The 15,841-nt window shown below is 46.7% G+C and overlaps 1 protein-coding gene across 1 annotated transcript in view; it reads left to right on the forward strand.

Moving 5' to 3' along the window:
* JUP (junction plakoglobin) overlaps positions 1–15,841 on the forward strand; it is a 200,946-nt gene that overhangs the window by 106,304 nt on the left and 78,801 nt on the right. The window contains exons 3-5 of the mRNA XM_069634507.1: positions 9,430–9,680; positions 9,987–10,225; positions 14,989–15,190. Coding sequence (XP_069490608.1) covers positions 9,430–9,680; positions 9,987–10,225; positions 14,989–15,190 — 692 coding nt within the window. The remainder of the gene's footprint in view (positions 1–9,429; positions 9,681–9,986; positions 10,226–14,988; positions 15,191–15,841) is intronic.

Consider the following 15,841-nt stretch of genomic DNA (forward strand, 5'->3'; position numbering starts at 1 on the left):
TGCTTCATGAGGTAGGGTGGTAACAACGAACCTGGTTAAAATCTGCTTCTTGCAGTTTATCAAAAGCTCAAGCAGGGGCAGAGGTAGCCAGGGTCGGCAAGTCACTGAAATATGGAAAAGTCCTTACAAAGCCTTCACATAGCTGTGTGACAATGAGTTCCATTCATATGTACAGCTGTGTAATTATGCATGTGTGCTGGCATTTGCTAGCAGGCTACGCCAGGAATGGCTGCTGGTTGTCACCTACTTCCCCTTTAGTGCAAGAAGTGTGGTTTGAGAGAGATGGCCTGCTGTGCTCTAGTTCTCAATGCGGACATGCATATTTCACCATGGATTTCAGTCCCTGAAGCTGTAGCAGGGAGCTACCCATTTTGGAGGGTTTATTTATTTGTTTTGTGTGCTTTGGTTACGGGTTAGTGGCAAATGCAGATATGATTCCAGCGGAGTGTCTGCCTCACTGAATCTAAATGGTGATTACCCGTTTTTTGTGCAGACTCAACCCACCCTTTAGTCCAGTGGTAGGAGTTGAAAAATATCCTTGGAGTCCTATATTTTTTGGATGTGCTCTTTAGAAGGCACTACTTTGCAGCAGGCCATGTGATTTACGTGTCCAATTCTGTTCTGGTAGTACATTTAATCGATATGCAATAGTGCTAACTCAACATTCACACAACACTGTATTCTGGGTTACCAAAGATGGTGACTGGAAAGCACCGTGAATAAAAACATTGCTGTGTCAACCTTGACATTCCAGCTACCCTGCTTACCCAACACCCAGAGGTTACCATCTACAACATAAAGCCACACTGGGCCGAGATTGGGGGGGGGGGCAGAGGTACAACTAAACACACAGAACCAGATTGAGGACCACACTACAAATGCATACAGAAGCGACCCTATCAGTTAATCTTCAAGGGTAGAGCACAGGGAACTCGTACCACGTCTTAGATGTCTTCTTTTCTCTCAGCTTTAACATCTCCAGCCAATCCTCCACCTTCATCGATTTCCACACCCTCACGATCTTTGTGTGCCCTTGATGGCCAAATCCACTGGCCAACAGGTTTCGCATTGCAGAATTCGCAGTACCATTCTATCTGGAAATCAGCTGACAGACAATACTAGAACTGCACCCTATCAATGCTTCCCATTTTATTGGAAGTTTGAAGTGACTTGCAATTTTAACTGGTTGTAAGAGTTAATAGCTCTATCCAAAAATACCTGTGGTGGCCCCTATATCCCGGTATCATGAACCCTAGTCTAACCCCCCCCCCCAACCTTTTTCCATGGCCGAAGTCCATTAGGGGCGATTGTGTTTTATTAGGGGTTGCACACTATGCAATATTGACTCTGCTCCTCAAAGGCTCTTGCCAAGGTGGATCAGGCAGCCTTTATATTCGCCAGCTCTGCCTCCACTCCAAGATTGCAGGGGGGGGGCACTTTTGAACGTTACGAGACTTTAGGTTTAGTCGTTTTAGACTGGAATGGGGCCGTCATTTCAAAATTGCGCCTATAGCAGACTACTCCTGGAGGGCCAGTGCTCGAACACTTCTCGTCTGTGGCTAATAAAGGACATCCTTGGAGATTGATTTTCTATAAAACACTACCCTCCACAACCACCATCACTATAGATACTTGCATAGCAGTGCTGAATGTACAAGGCAAGTGTCTCATTAAATCCTGGGGATGTGTGTGTAACTCCGGAGCACTCCATGGTGGACATGAATGGTACTCTGAGCTTAATTGTGTGTTCCCCGATCTTGGCACAGTTAATTGTAGTGCCATTCCTTGAGGGCGTGTTTCCTTTTCCGCCCGTTTTCTGCAGTGATTTGTGCAGTAGTTCTAATTAATTTTCAGTTTGAAATTCACTGGGGATTAGTGCTGAAGCTCGAAAGCAAAGACCTGCAGTAATACAAATCTACCCGGAAAAGCAGGTTTGAAGATACTGGTTGGGTACCGTCTGTCTGGTGTCAGTGGTCCCGAGTTCTGGTGCCCAGCCCGGTGTTTCAGTCAAGTGGAGTTTCAACGTGTTTTCACGAATGCAGCTTTTTCACCCATTGTCCATGGCAATTCGTTGTGTTTTCTTTTCTACGTGTTCTGTGTGTTGATTCACTTTGATTAGATTAGTTCCAGCTGCAGAGTTTTATATTTGAAAACCCAAGAGGCTAAACCATATGGCCATTTGTTTCCTCCCCTTAGGCCAATCGTTTTCATGTAATTGGTGCGCTGTTGCGCACACATTTGAGCGAATATGAAAGCGATACAAAAATGGGAGCTGAGTAGGCTTGCCTGCAACTTCTCAATTGCTCTTAGATCTAGCTCTCCCCTAATGTTGTCGAGCCTTCACACTATTTGCCGGGTCTGACACTGCTTCTTAATACTTAGTTGACATAGTGCCCTCTGCCTGTACCCCACACTTCTATGCATTGTTCCCGAGTTTCATGTTGTCTAGCATAAAGTACACCAGTGACAGTTTTTTTTTTTTTTGGCTCTTGACCTATCCTACCCTGGTCGAAGCCCTCAAATCTGTATTATGACACACAACAACCCACTTTTGTTTATCTTGCTTGTTTTTGTGTTCAAACTGCATGGACTAATTGATTACTTGTATTTTTGAAAACGCATTTGATTCTTGGGATCATAATTACTTGACGTGCTGTTGATTTTTATGATTATTCTGTTGTAACGATCAAGTATATGTCCAGCTGCAAAGGCCACAGGGCCGAAACGCGTGTCGCTAAGTGACACTACTTGCTACTTAAAAATACATTAAGTTTCAACTGGAGCAAATTGTGTGATGGCAAAATTAAATCTTCTTGTGCACTTAAGAGGGCAGTGGGAGCACTCTTTGCCCACTCGCTATGTGACTGGGAACATCAGCTGTGTCATTGCGTTGCCTTTAAATACCAGATAACCGGCGCACAAGTAGCCTCTCAAACCAACCCACAACCAAGTTTATTATGTAGGACTTCAGTTGGGCTCGGCAAGTAGCTTTTTGGCATGTATCTTTCTTGGACATTTGTAAGTTGAAATGCCACGGTGTCTCCACACCACCCCTAAAAAGATGCTGCCAGCCCTTTTCCTCTTACTCTGTAAGCCTCGCCTCAGCCTTAACATGTGTTCTTAATTGGGGTCTCTCTCCTTTCCTTCTCTCTCTCCTTTACTTTTATGCGCTCTGTCCTTTGCTTTTGCTTGCAAAAGACGCACTCTGTCCTTTGCTTTTGCGCCCTCTCGCGCTGAGGTTCACAAGCTGGAAGAAACTAGACATGTATAAATGAAGGTCCTTGATCTCATGCCTGCTAGACTTCCCAATGCGAATATCCTGCCCCAAAGGGGTGGCTGCCTGTCTTAACTAGTGCCCTGTAACCAAGGTATTTTTAAAATATTAACGGCACACAGTGAATTTGTATCGACATAAATACGATAACTGGGGAATCAAAACTGTCTGATCACCAACTTCACTTCCAGCCCTAACTGGGTGAGTGGTATCGACCAAGTCTGTTTGGCAAGCAGTGTCCACCCTATAAGGCTGCGTCTGGATCAAGTTCAGGTCAGTTTGACGCTGTCTAGGGCACGCATCATTTTGTCAAAGGATTCCACTCATAGGCAGAAAGCAAACTGGTTTTGCATTGGTTGAGGCCGAAAATAAGCCTCTCCTGGATGTGTTGCCGACTCCAGTGTGGCTAACGCCATCATCCAACTTATTTGTCTCAAGGGTTGGTGAGTACTTCAGCAATAACATTTGCCATACTCATTGATGGAAATTGTAATGCTTTAGCCGCAGCTAGAGATGATTGGATAAGCTTTCCAGGTTGCCCTTCAGCAAGTCAATCACTAGACTGGCTCACAGGATCCTTCTGGCAGATCTTTCATTATCCAGCTCAACACATGCCATTGGAGGAGCCAGTATGGATCGGTTATCAGATTGTTCCTTTTTTTTTTTCTTCTAAAAGGTGCTGCCTTCGTCCATGCATACTATGCCAATATTCGGTTGTCAGTGGTTTTAGCAAGGAGCACCTGCTGGAGTACTGGGTTCCAATAAAACCTGACCCACAAACCCATTCTTGGGGTCATTATTGGGGTAGGCCCTTTCAATATCCATGGATAAGCAGCCTTGGATTGGGAAGACTACTCAAATACTTGGCCAGATGCCCCTGGGGGTGACCTCAAAACACCATCACAACAGGACAGGCAATGGGTAAAACCTATAACCTGTTATAGCCCTTCTTCCCAGATGGCAAATATAGGCTGGCGCACCCTCGCATGGATACAAATAAGTCGAATAAAAGCCAGCTCACATTAAGGAAGACGGCTGAATTTGTTACTCACTAATAAGTGGCTACCATGGCTCCCAAGGACAAGTACACTGGGCAGAGACACGCAGAAAATACATGGGTGAGGTGAACAAGGAGCAGAAGGAGAGCCCAGGAAGCACATCGGCTCAGCCACTCGGCTCCCAGGCACACCAGCAGCCGACAACTTGGAGGAAGGACCCTTCTGCATTGTCAATCCGCAATGGAAAACTGGCTGTTTCTGACACGCATACCAAGTGAAGTCCACAAGGATCCCTGTTGAGGTGCTCAGCTCTGCTGAGGTTCCCCCAACAAGGGGCTATATCCACTTGGGCAAGTCTTGTGGATCCTTCTTGGAGGGCTAAATCATTGACTGGTGCGGACTGGACTTCCCTGTGAAGGGGCTCAGAAGCTGTCCATTGTAGGTGAACGTTGCATGGTCTTGCTACATTCTGGGCTTTGCAGATTTTAGTGTACCCCTCCCTAACCCCCTCAAGCCCCACTCTCCCAACCCATCCTCAGAAGATGGCTACGTTTCGGAAAGAGGTTAAAAGTTCAGCAGATTGCTGCCTGGTAGGCCCAGTGTAATGTAGTTGCTTTCTGTGTCACACAATTGTAAAAGGTTTACCTTTTTGCACCTCTTCTGTGCTTGTAGCAAGCATGTCAAAGGGGTCCTGGTTTATTTATTGTGCATTTGTTAGGCACTAAATGAATTCAAAGCATCCACATGGCGACAGGGAGGGAACATGAGATTGAAAAAGAGGATAAAGGGTAAGATGAACCGAATATGCCTTGTGGGTATTCAGAATGTGGGGGGGGGGGGGGAGGAGGTGGTGGTGGGGGGGGGGGTCTTGTGCTCGTAGGTGAGCAACAGATATAAGTGCCCAGGATAGTAAGTGCTAGGAGTGTTCAGCTGCAATACTTGGTAAGTGCAGGCATACAATGGCATAGGCTGGTTGATGCTGAGGCAAGTGCTGTGTGTAGGCAGAGGCGATTGGGGGTGTGAGGCTGGCGCCGGTCCCTGGTCTCCAATCACAGCAACTGTGATAATTGGCAGAGGAGGGAGGGAAGGAAGAAGTAAGTGATGGAAGGTCTTGAGGTCTGGCTCAAGAGGAAGGGGAGGTCTAGACAGACTATTTAGTAATGGCAGGTTGCAGATAGCATGGTCCCTGGCCTCAGACAGCCTTGTGGATGATGCAGAGGGATTTGAATTTAATCCGTGCAGCAACCGGGGTGCCAGCAGTGAGGCCAAGGAGAAGTCTTGCTGACCTATTCTGGTTTAGCTGAAGGGGTCGTAGGGAGGAAGAAGGATTCAAGAAAAGGCTTTTTCAGTAGGTGAACCAGAGCTCTTGAACAGTGTGCTTCTGGGGGGGGGGGGAGGAGTGGTGAGAATTCCCTTGAGAAGGAACATTTGAAAATTGGACTTCTTGGCAATGTCCTAGGTGTGAGGAGTCGACGACGATGACTCCAAGGTTTCTGGCTTCAGATGAAGGGGAGAGCCCATAGAGGATGGAGGGGAGCAGGGGTCCCAATAGGAAGGATCTCAGTATTGCTGCTATTAAGGCGAGATCATTGGCATGGCAGATAGGCAGTCTGGGATGATGGAAGAAGCAAGAGGGTCAACTGGATGTTTCAAGAATTGAGTCCTCTGTAGCACTGGGAGAAGGAGGAAATGAGTGCCTGCAATGCACGTATTAAAGAGATCAGGGGGGGGGGGGGTGCAGGTGGAGGAGCTAGATGAGAAGGTTGCCAGAATAACCTGAGACGGGTGGTCAGTTAGAAAAGGGGTCAGTGCCTGCTCAGGGTATGAAGGAGCTGTTTTTGAGGATAGTGGTTGACCGTGTTGAAGTCAGGAGAGATGGTAGAATGAAGACAGCTGGAGAGTTGGAATTGAGGAATGCAAGCAGTTCTTCACAGGTGTTCAGAGCAGTTTCCGTGACTCTAGATGCTCTGAATCCAGATTGATGGTCATGGAGACTGCCAACAAGTTCAGTGTGCACGGTCAGTTGGGGGAATGCCAACTTCTCTCGAGTTTCTCAAGGAAGGGAGTGATAGAAATAGGGTGGTAGTTGGCTGGACATGTAGGGTCCAGCTAAAGGTTTTTTCAGGAGGGGCCGCACAAAGGATTAATTGAGGGAGGAGAGAAAAGATCTAGTAAGAGTGGTTGCCGAAATCAGCAACCGCTGTGGCCAGAACCAATGTTGTCCTTGATGGTTCTGGAGGAGCAAGGGGAAACCTATTTGGAGGAGAAGCGGACAGCTCTAGTGACCTCATGTGTGACCGGGGAGATGGAGGGAGGGTAGGAGGCCATCGGAGGGAAGGGGTTGGGCAGTGGGTAGCAAGAGTACTCTGGATGCCCTGAGTTTTAGTGGTGGTGTCGCCAGTGAGTTGCAGAGTGCCTGGGACAGAAGTGGGGAGGAGACTGCAGAAGGGTTGGCTAGTTAGCTGCAGATTTTAGAGTTCAGTGCTTTTGGAAGCACCCGATAACCGAGCCTGGGTGTGGGCACTTTTCTTGGCATGGATGGAGAGCCTGTATTGCCTTTGGAACAGGCGCCAGGCCAGTTTCAGAGGCTGAACCAGAATTTTGCCATTTCTGTTCCACAGTGCTGCACTTGTGCTTCAGGCCTGCAAGTTCGGAGTCGTACCAGGTATCATGACTGGGGCAAGAATATCCAGAGTGTTAGTAATGGCCAGATTGAGGTTGCTGAGAACATTGAGGTAGAGTTCAGGGCGGAGGGGGGCATAGGGAGGGTGGGGGGGTGCGTTGAAGGTGGATGCAAAGGCAGCAGCTGAAACTCGTTTCATAGGACATATGTTCGTGAACCAGGTTGGCAGGGCTGGAGGAGGTGCAGAGACCCAGGTAAGAGGGGAGTGATTTGACCAGGATAGCAGTGTGATCCAAGGGGGTGAGTGTGAATCCGAGTGGGTGAGGGCATCAAGAGTTCTGCTGAGTGGGTGGGACCAGGCAAGAGAATGGAGAATGGAGAATGGAGAATGAGAGACCCTTTTGCGCCTAGTAGAATTTGATTGTCTCCTACCCTTTCATTGGCCCCCACGATAACTCACCAATACAATGGCTTTGTCGAGAGCCTCTTGGCAACCAGTGACTGTACACTTGGGCTCTGCTTTCGCTCTGTGGCCTGTTTCTATACCACACAAAGATCAAACCTCCTGAAGATCAAACATGCAGAGGCTATCTCTCAAACGTTTTCAAATTATGCATTCAGCATAAACTTATTTTGAGGAGCTCATGTGGGAACACTCCTCTGCCACAGGCTCTGCTGGCTCCTATGGAGGATCCACACTAGAGCTTTTACTGAGCCAGAGCCATTAATAATTGTTCCTTGATGTCGAACCCCCACTGCCCTAACTTGAGATTCTAGAGGGTGAGGGAGAAGAGGAAGCCTTAGGCTAGAGCCTTCCATGGTTCCTAGAGATTCCACTACCCTAGGCTCTTTGTAGCAGCCGGGATTTTGTTGAGCACACGGTCCATCAGAGATATGGTGTAGGGATAAGGGATGTGCTTGCCGTAGCTAGAAAAATATTGGAGTAAGCCACTATTGCTGCTGAATACCAGGATGGATGTGTGCAATTGGTTTTACTTCAGAGCTGTCCACGCTGACTTCCTGGCCACAGCTATCCTCTATCGGCTGTGGCTTCCTTTGCTCTAGGGCACCCCCCGTCTCCTCTTCTGTTTTGAGTAGACTGGTTAAATCCCTGGAAGAGTTGGGCAATGTGTTTTTGCCAATTCTGCCCTTCTGTTAATGCAAGCTCACAAACCCTTCACCTGCTACTACCAAGCTGCGGGGGGAGAGGGTTTTGTGATTGCAATGTGTTCTCTCCTGCCGCCCCCAACACCACACACCATTCCCCCTGTAGTCTAGTGATGGAAGCAGCAGCCCACCACATTGACACCACCTATAGAGGGGTGGGTTTGAGAGATGTATGCAGGCAAGCATAGTTTCATGCCACAAAGTTCACAAGAGTTACAGGGTAAATGCGGACCCTCGTGTTTGACTGGTTCTGTCTTTGAACACCTTCACAGAGAATGAGTTTAATAAAACTGCAGCTAGCGCCTTTGCAGCCACATTGATCTGTCCTTCTAAAACCAAGCCTCCAGACTGGCATGGTTTGGGTGGTTTGCCAGACTGCATTATCACTCCCACGCCTTTTAGGATTTTGAGGGATTCAAGATAAAAAGGCTAGGTTGATTCCCTAAGCAATCATATGGACAAGCAACAGCCTGGATCAAGTGTATCATCCTTTAGACCTAGCTCCTCAAGATCCTCTGCTAAAGCCTCCAAGTTAGTCAAGAACTGCTTCATCTTCACTTCGGTCGATGGACCTTATTAGTAGATTCTTTGGGTCCTGATGCAGAGTTGGCCTTTTATCTCCCGCCAGGTGCTCCCTTTCCACCCACACTTGGTGCATGTTCTGTCATAGATCAAGAACCCCACTGCCAGCTCTGCTCTGAAAAGAGGTCTGGGGTACTAAACTTGTCAGTGACGGATCAGGGATAATGGTTCTGTGTGGTGGAAAGATTGCAAAATCAGAGCAGCTATGATCGCACCAAACTAGGTTCGTATCCGTGATGGTCACTTTTTTGTGTAGTAAAAAACAATTACGTTTATTTAGATATATCTAAATAAACTTAAATCTTTGTATTGGGCAGACACAATACTTGGAGCGGTCAGCGACAACCAACACCCAAACTAAAAGCGTGAGGTTCGCTGGGGGCTTGAACTGTCTGCAAACACTAGTCACTTTGTGTGGTGGAGCCTGGTTGAACGAAGGCTAGAGTATGCATGTGTAACCTAATTTTTTTTATACAGAAAATTAATCCCTGTTATACATTTTATCTCAGATTAAGTTCTGTGTGGTTAGCGTGTGGACACATTTTACCTTGTCAGCCCTTCCTAGAGTCAAGCCATTGGACCATTTTTAGCTTTTTGTACAACCCTCACTGGTGGACTGTGCAAAAAACATAAATGGCATGTGCAGACTCGCACGATGTCTTTACTATTCCTAAAAGTACTTGCCCCCTCTTACCTCTACAATGTGGGGAAGCTTTGGGTTTTGGCTTATTGTATAAAGGATATTAACAAGTAGTGGTTGTGCTTTCATTAACTTGTTCCTACAGATTATGAATCCCAGCTTAATATGACACGGGCACAGCGTGTCCGAGCTGCCATGTACCCAGAGACTGTAGAGGATAGGACCTTTCTTCTGAGCACTCAAGTGGACAGTCAACAAACCAACGTACAGAAGCTGGCGGAGCCCTCCCAGATGTTGAAATCCGCAATCATTCACCTCATCAACTATCAGGATGATGCTGAACTTGCCACCCGGGCTATCCCCGAGCTGTCCAAGCTTCTGAACGATGAGGATCCCGTAAGTGATGGCTGGCTGGCTGGCTGGCTGGCTGGCTGGCGGGTGGGTGTATGGACCAGGCGTTGAAGGGGAGCCTTCTCCTTTGTAGTGCTTGTATTGCAATGACTGATGCACGTTTTTTCCATAGTGCCTTGCTGTGTATTTAGGCAGAGGGTACGGCATTGTTCTTGCAGTGCACATTGTGGAGCTGTAGTATGCTGTAATCATATTGAGCAATCTTTTTAATCTAGCTTTCACAACTTGTCTTCTAATCGCAATTAATTACACCAGTTGTCAAGTTCTTGATACCGTTCTGATACTCTCTAGGTGGTGGTGAATAAGGCTGCGATGATAGTGAACCAGCTGTCCAAGAAAGAGGCCTCGCGCCGTGCGCTCATGCAGTCTCCTCAAATTGTAGCTGCTGTGGTACGCACCATGCAGAACACTGGCGACATGGAGACTGCCCGGTGCACCACAAGCATTCTACACAACCTGTCCCACCATCGTGAAGGGCTGCTATCCATCTTCAAATCCGGAGGCATTCCCGCGCTTGTGCGCATGCTCAGGTACTGTTTTGGGTAGATTTGTAAACCAAGGCATTCCTCTTACAGGTGTATTCAGATCCTTGGGATCTGGTGTACAGAAAAGGAACAAGCACATTTACAAGGATTTGTAGGGTTTCATCTGAAGTGCCTAGACTCCAGGGTGGCTTGAAGGAGGCAAATGTTCTTGAAAAACATTGTGAGCCAGTGAAGGCCTGTAGTAAGCATGTCACTGCCTTCGACACCCATGTTTTTGCATACACTGGAGCTCACAAAGTAACATTCTTGGAGTTAAATGGATGGCCAGCACAATCCTCTAAACATGCATATAGAGCTTAATAGCTGTGCCTGCTCTTTGTTGATCATAAATGGTAAAGCTTAAACTGGCTGGCTTGCGTGTTTTGAATGATGCTGGTCTAGTACTGTGTACATCATGTGAGAAACAAGCCCATGTTCTGTGTGCTCTTTTATTCCCAGCTGATTGCTTTGCAGAGCTGTGAATGCTTAAGATGGTAAATGCTACACTGATATCCCGATTTAGCAAATCTTACAAAAACTTTGCTTGAGGAGTTGGACTTCTTAGTGACCCCTACCGGAGTTACTGGGTGAAGCTTTTTAATTAAACGATTACTGATGAAACGGTCATTAGCAACTGCCAACTTTTGCACACTAGCACTGTTTCGCAATACTTTTTCCTGAGGTTACAGGTGTTTCCAGGGAAAACACGCAAGCACGACTGAGGCATACTGTAGATGGTATGGTTCAACACTAAACATCTGGCCAGATCTATTGTTGGTCCAGCTTCTAATTTGGCACTGCTTGAGGTATTAGTTTTCTGCTGCTGGCTAGGGGGTCATTGCAGGCAAATGCAATCGGGGAAGAGTACACCTAGGATTGTTAAAATGTAGGGTTACTATAAATCTCTACATGTGCTGTCTAGATGCAAAAGCAATACCATAGCATAAATGCTTTTATATCCAGATGTTTGGTTGCAATTTACCATTTGCTTACTGACTGGAACACCCAGAATGTAGAGCAATGTTTTAGAATGCAATATGCTAACAATCTACCTCAGTATCTCAAGAAAGAAAACTACAGCAAATACAGAACCCTAAGCAAGACTGCTCCTCGGAGCACAACACACTTATTTATTTTGCTTGTTAGGTGCTTATACAGCAAGTAAAATACTGTTTCAAAGCGCCCACAACGCGAGGGGTGGCAACAAGGGAGTGAAAACATTACAAAACACTATTTAATTAGAGCAGTGGGGGTGGGAAGAAAGGATGAACCTACTATGTCTTGTGAGTATTCCGAATGCAAGTGCAGCAAGGAAGAGGGCGGGGGGGCAAGTGCTGGGGAGTCCAAGCTCATGGGTGAGCCACAGATGAAGTGCTTGGTTTGAGTGATACACGGCCAGGAGCACGAACCTCCAGAGTCGGAGGGTGTGCCAGGGCAAATGCTGAGGGTAGAGGGGAGCTGGGCTGATTGGGTGTAGGTGGTCGGGGGCCCGAGGATGCATAAGGGCCACAGACACCAATGACAGCAACTGTTCGATTAGCAGAGGAGAGAAGGGAATTACGAGGTAAAGGGGGAAAGTCTTGAGCTTCTGGAATTTGTCATGCTCAGGGCGCAGAGGTAGGGGGAGGCTGGTCCCCTGGAAGGAGGGAGTCAGCTGAGGAAAGCAATGGACCACCTACCCTGTTTAGCAAAGTGCTTTACACACAGTTGATGCCAGAGGAACGTAGTGGTCTAGAGGGCGAGTATTTGGTAAGATGAAGTTGAAGATAGTGTGGTCCCTGGACTCTGGCAGCCTTGTGGATGATGCAGGGGGAATTTGAATTTAATTGGTGCAGCAACCAGGAGCCAGTGAAGACTTTTTAGGGCAGTAGAGAAGTAAGGAAGAATAGTAATCACCCCATTCAGCGAGTAACAGGGTGGTGGCACCTGGAGGCTGGTAAATGGTAGCAAAGGTCAGAGTGGAGGTGAGAGATGACCAACATGCAAACCAGGCTTTAAAAGGAAGAGTAGAACTGGGTCGGTAAGATGGAAGCAGGAACCCACTCAGGGAAGATTAAGACATCCTCCCCCTGCCAGTGTGGTGTGGTGTGGTGAGGCTTGGAGATCTTGAAGCAGTCAGGGAGTCCTAGGCAGTGACTAAGCTGGCATTGAACCATGTTTCTAAGAGTGAGAATGTCTAGGTCAATGTCTTCAAAAAGGAGGCCCATGTGTTTCTTGGCTGAGTGGGTGTTGAGTCACCAGATTGAGGTCTCTGCCTTTGAGGGTTTTCTGAGGTGTGGGTATAGGGGCATGGTACACCAGTCAGAGGGAGAGTGTAGTAGGAAGGAAATATTTGGGGTTTTTTTTCTACCGACTTAGAGAGGGGGTGGAGGGGAATAGGCGATAGTGTTGCAGTTAGAGAAGCTCTTGGAGATGGAGAGCCATGGGGCGAAAGGTTAGTGGAGGAGTGAAAGAGCGGCTGCACAGCACAGTTCTAGCCAAACTCACCAGGTGGCCCAGTAGGAGTCACAAAGGCATAAATACAATCCAGAAAGCAATACAATTTTAGGAGACGAGTTGCACAGATGTAAAAGGACGCACAACCTCAATTCGATTTTTAAAACCTAAATTCGACTTTTTAAAAGGAGGCCCAAATGCAGAGATGTAGATTATTAAAGGCAAGAAAGGCAGAGTACAAATGCACAAACGTTTCCACGATTGGAGGCAGCAATGGAAGAGTTAAGCCATCACTACTTTTGTTAATGCAGGGAGTGTAGATGTCCAAGCATCAAGTCTAGAGACCGAGACAGTTTGTGGAGGGTGCCTCAAGGTGACTGCACAGGCATGGCCTTACCTGTGGGCCTTTGCTGGAGGGGCCAGCCTCAGCTTGCCAGCGGCTCTCATTGGCTGAAGAACGAAAGGGGCAGCCAATCACGATGGGGTGAGCTGTCAGGCAGAGACTGGCTGTTCCCTAGTGAGGTGTGGTAATCTTGGAAGGTGTCCCTGGTTGCAGTGGTGGATGATGTTGGGTGGCAAAGACCACACAAGAATGGATTGCAGCACTTTAATTTGCCCCAAAAGAACGCTATGTTTTGCAACAAATTAGACCTCACAGGTGTGATGCACGCTTTGTACAAAAATGCAAATAAAAACGATTTTCAGACTCCAACCAGCTACTCCGCTCCGCAGGGCCTACCTTCAGTGCAGAGAGCAGCAGAACACTGCTCCAGAAGCTGCAGGTGCATCAGATGGTAGTGGCAACTCGAGGCCTCTCCTTCAATCTTCTCTGGAATGAGCACTGAGCACTTTTTTGGCTAGAAGAGAATTTTCTTCTAAACTCTGCAGAATACACAGAGCAATACACAGCCAAGGAGTGGAATTCATGGGAACAATCTAATCTACAAACTAACACTAACCTTAAGGTCCAACAACGACGTTTGCTTCAAACCAAAACCATTCCCAACGCACTAAATCGGGAATCAGTATTCTTCTGCCTAGCAGTGAGACTCTGGAATTTGCTCCCAAAGGAAAAACAAACGGAAGATCACCTAAAATTCAGAGAACTGGTGAAAACTTGACTCTAACTCGCCAAGCTAAAGGGAAAACTCCAGTAAAGAAAAACTGCCAACATAACGCAATAGAAACCTGAAACTAGGACCACCTAAAGAAATTACGCATCCAAACACAAAACGCCATATAACATTAACCCAGTGGATCAACCCAACCTGCAGAAAGTCTCAAGACTGCCGACTAAACCTAAACATGTCTAATTCTCTGCATATCTAGACTCCAACACTGAACAAACTTGACCCATACCTCTGCCAGAAAAAACTAGACATTCTACTGACAATCCAACCAACAGGACACTGACACAAAAGGAAAGGCCCATATACATTCTACCACCAAACTCGCACCACATTGACCAACTAAACAAACGAGCACACAGTGACTGGTTTTCTCAACTGAAGCTACCAACAGCACATCACAGCTCTTGGCTTTTCTCTCTAAATCTCACTAACCCCTCCTAACCCCCTTCCTTTTCAGATCCACCAGAGCACCTGGAGACTATGAAAATGTCAACGGTGTGCAGTATAAATCGTATTAATAGGCACAAACTTGTGGCTCATTCAGGTTTCACTTCAGTTTTTATTTGTGGAGTGGGGCGAAGAGGATGTCGTTTCTGCCTTTGCTTCCTTACAAGTCGTGTGTTTTTAACTGTTACTTGACCCCCTATCAGTTCTGCTCTCTATAGGAAAACTAACCTGTTTTGCAGTGAAGACTGGGAGATGCTAAAGCCCAGTCCGTGTTCGTTCTCCTTTCAAATATTTTTAAGCACCATGAAATATTTTATTTATATAGCGCTCGTACACAAGTGTTTCAGAGCGCGACCAGGCAAAGGGAGGGGAACAGGAGAACAAAAACAGCGGTCTTACTAGGCCCAGTGACACTGAGAACACGCAAGTGCATGGGAAAGGGAAAAGGGGTAAAGTGCATGGAAGGGGGAAAGTGCGGAACAAAGGACAGAGCGGAATAAATAAAAATAAAGATGGTATTGCAGCCAGCAAGTGCTAGGTTAAGCAGATGGGGTATATCTGATAAGTGCAGAAGAGAAGTGGGTGGGGGGCTGTATGGGTACAGATACAGACCCCGGTGCAGGGGGTGGCCAGGAGGCATTGCAGCTGGTTTTACATTATTCTTCAGAATTATAGTAAACCCCACATTTCTCTTGCACTTTTGTTGCTGAATGACCAGAACTGTGCCACTACCATTAAGCTTATTTTTTTTTCTAGTTCTCCTGTAGAATCTGTGCTTTTTTACGCAATAACCACCTTACACAACCTGCTTCTATACCAAGAGGGGGCAAAAATGGCGGTGCGGTTAGCTGATGGCCTCCAGAAGATGGTCCCTCTACTGAATAAAAACAATCCCAAATTCTTGGCTATTACCACAGATTGTCTTCAGCTGCTGGCATATGGGAACCAAGAGAGCAAGGTAAGGACATCTTTTTGTGCAGCATTAAACCATTCTGTTTGGAGTTGTGGGATTATGATCCTTTAAGTGTAGCCAAGAAAGCAAGATCTGCTGACACTGCAGTGGTTTTCTCTAAATCATCACATTGGCTGTGATCTTCTATGAGTGCTAGAAAAGGTATGTTCCACCTTTTCTAGCACTCACAGAAGAGCACAGCAAAAATGCTGTGGTTTTACCCGTTAAAGGTGTACCCTATTACCCCATTTAAGGGGTCTGGCGGTTCCTATTGCAGTGGCAAAACCACTGCCTTTTTGCCGCAATATTGTGTCCATGCCTCGTGTGCTTAGATAAGGTTTCAAAGTGAAAATTATGACCTTTCTATTGTTTATGGAAGTTGGGTGTACAATAATTTTTTAGAGGAATTCTGGAAGTTTGCTCACTAGAGGTGGTGTTTGTATGTCGATACTAATCATACTTATCTAAACTATACTTGCGCCTAGTAATTCATACAAATAAGATAATTTTACCCCTAAAGTTCCTTTTTAGGAGCAGGTAGATACCACTGACCTGACCTTAATCCTTGCAGCTGTGTGGATGGAATCTGGTACCTATGGTGCTTGTCTTGTGCACATCACTGCTGTAGTGGCCTTAAAGCACCAGGCCTTCTGTGTA

The sequence above is a fragment of the Ambystoma mexicanum genome, chromosome 13 (genome assembly GCF_040938575.1).
Source record: "Ambystoma mexicanum isolate Mex_15411 chromosome 13, UKY_AmexF1_1, whole genome shotgun sequence".
Lineage (NCBI taxonomy): Eukaryota > Metazoa > Chordata > Amphibia > Caudata > Ambystomatidae > Ambystoma > Ambystoma mexicanum.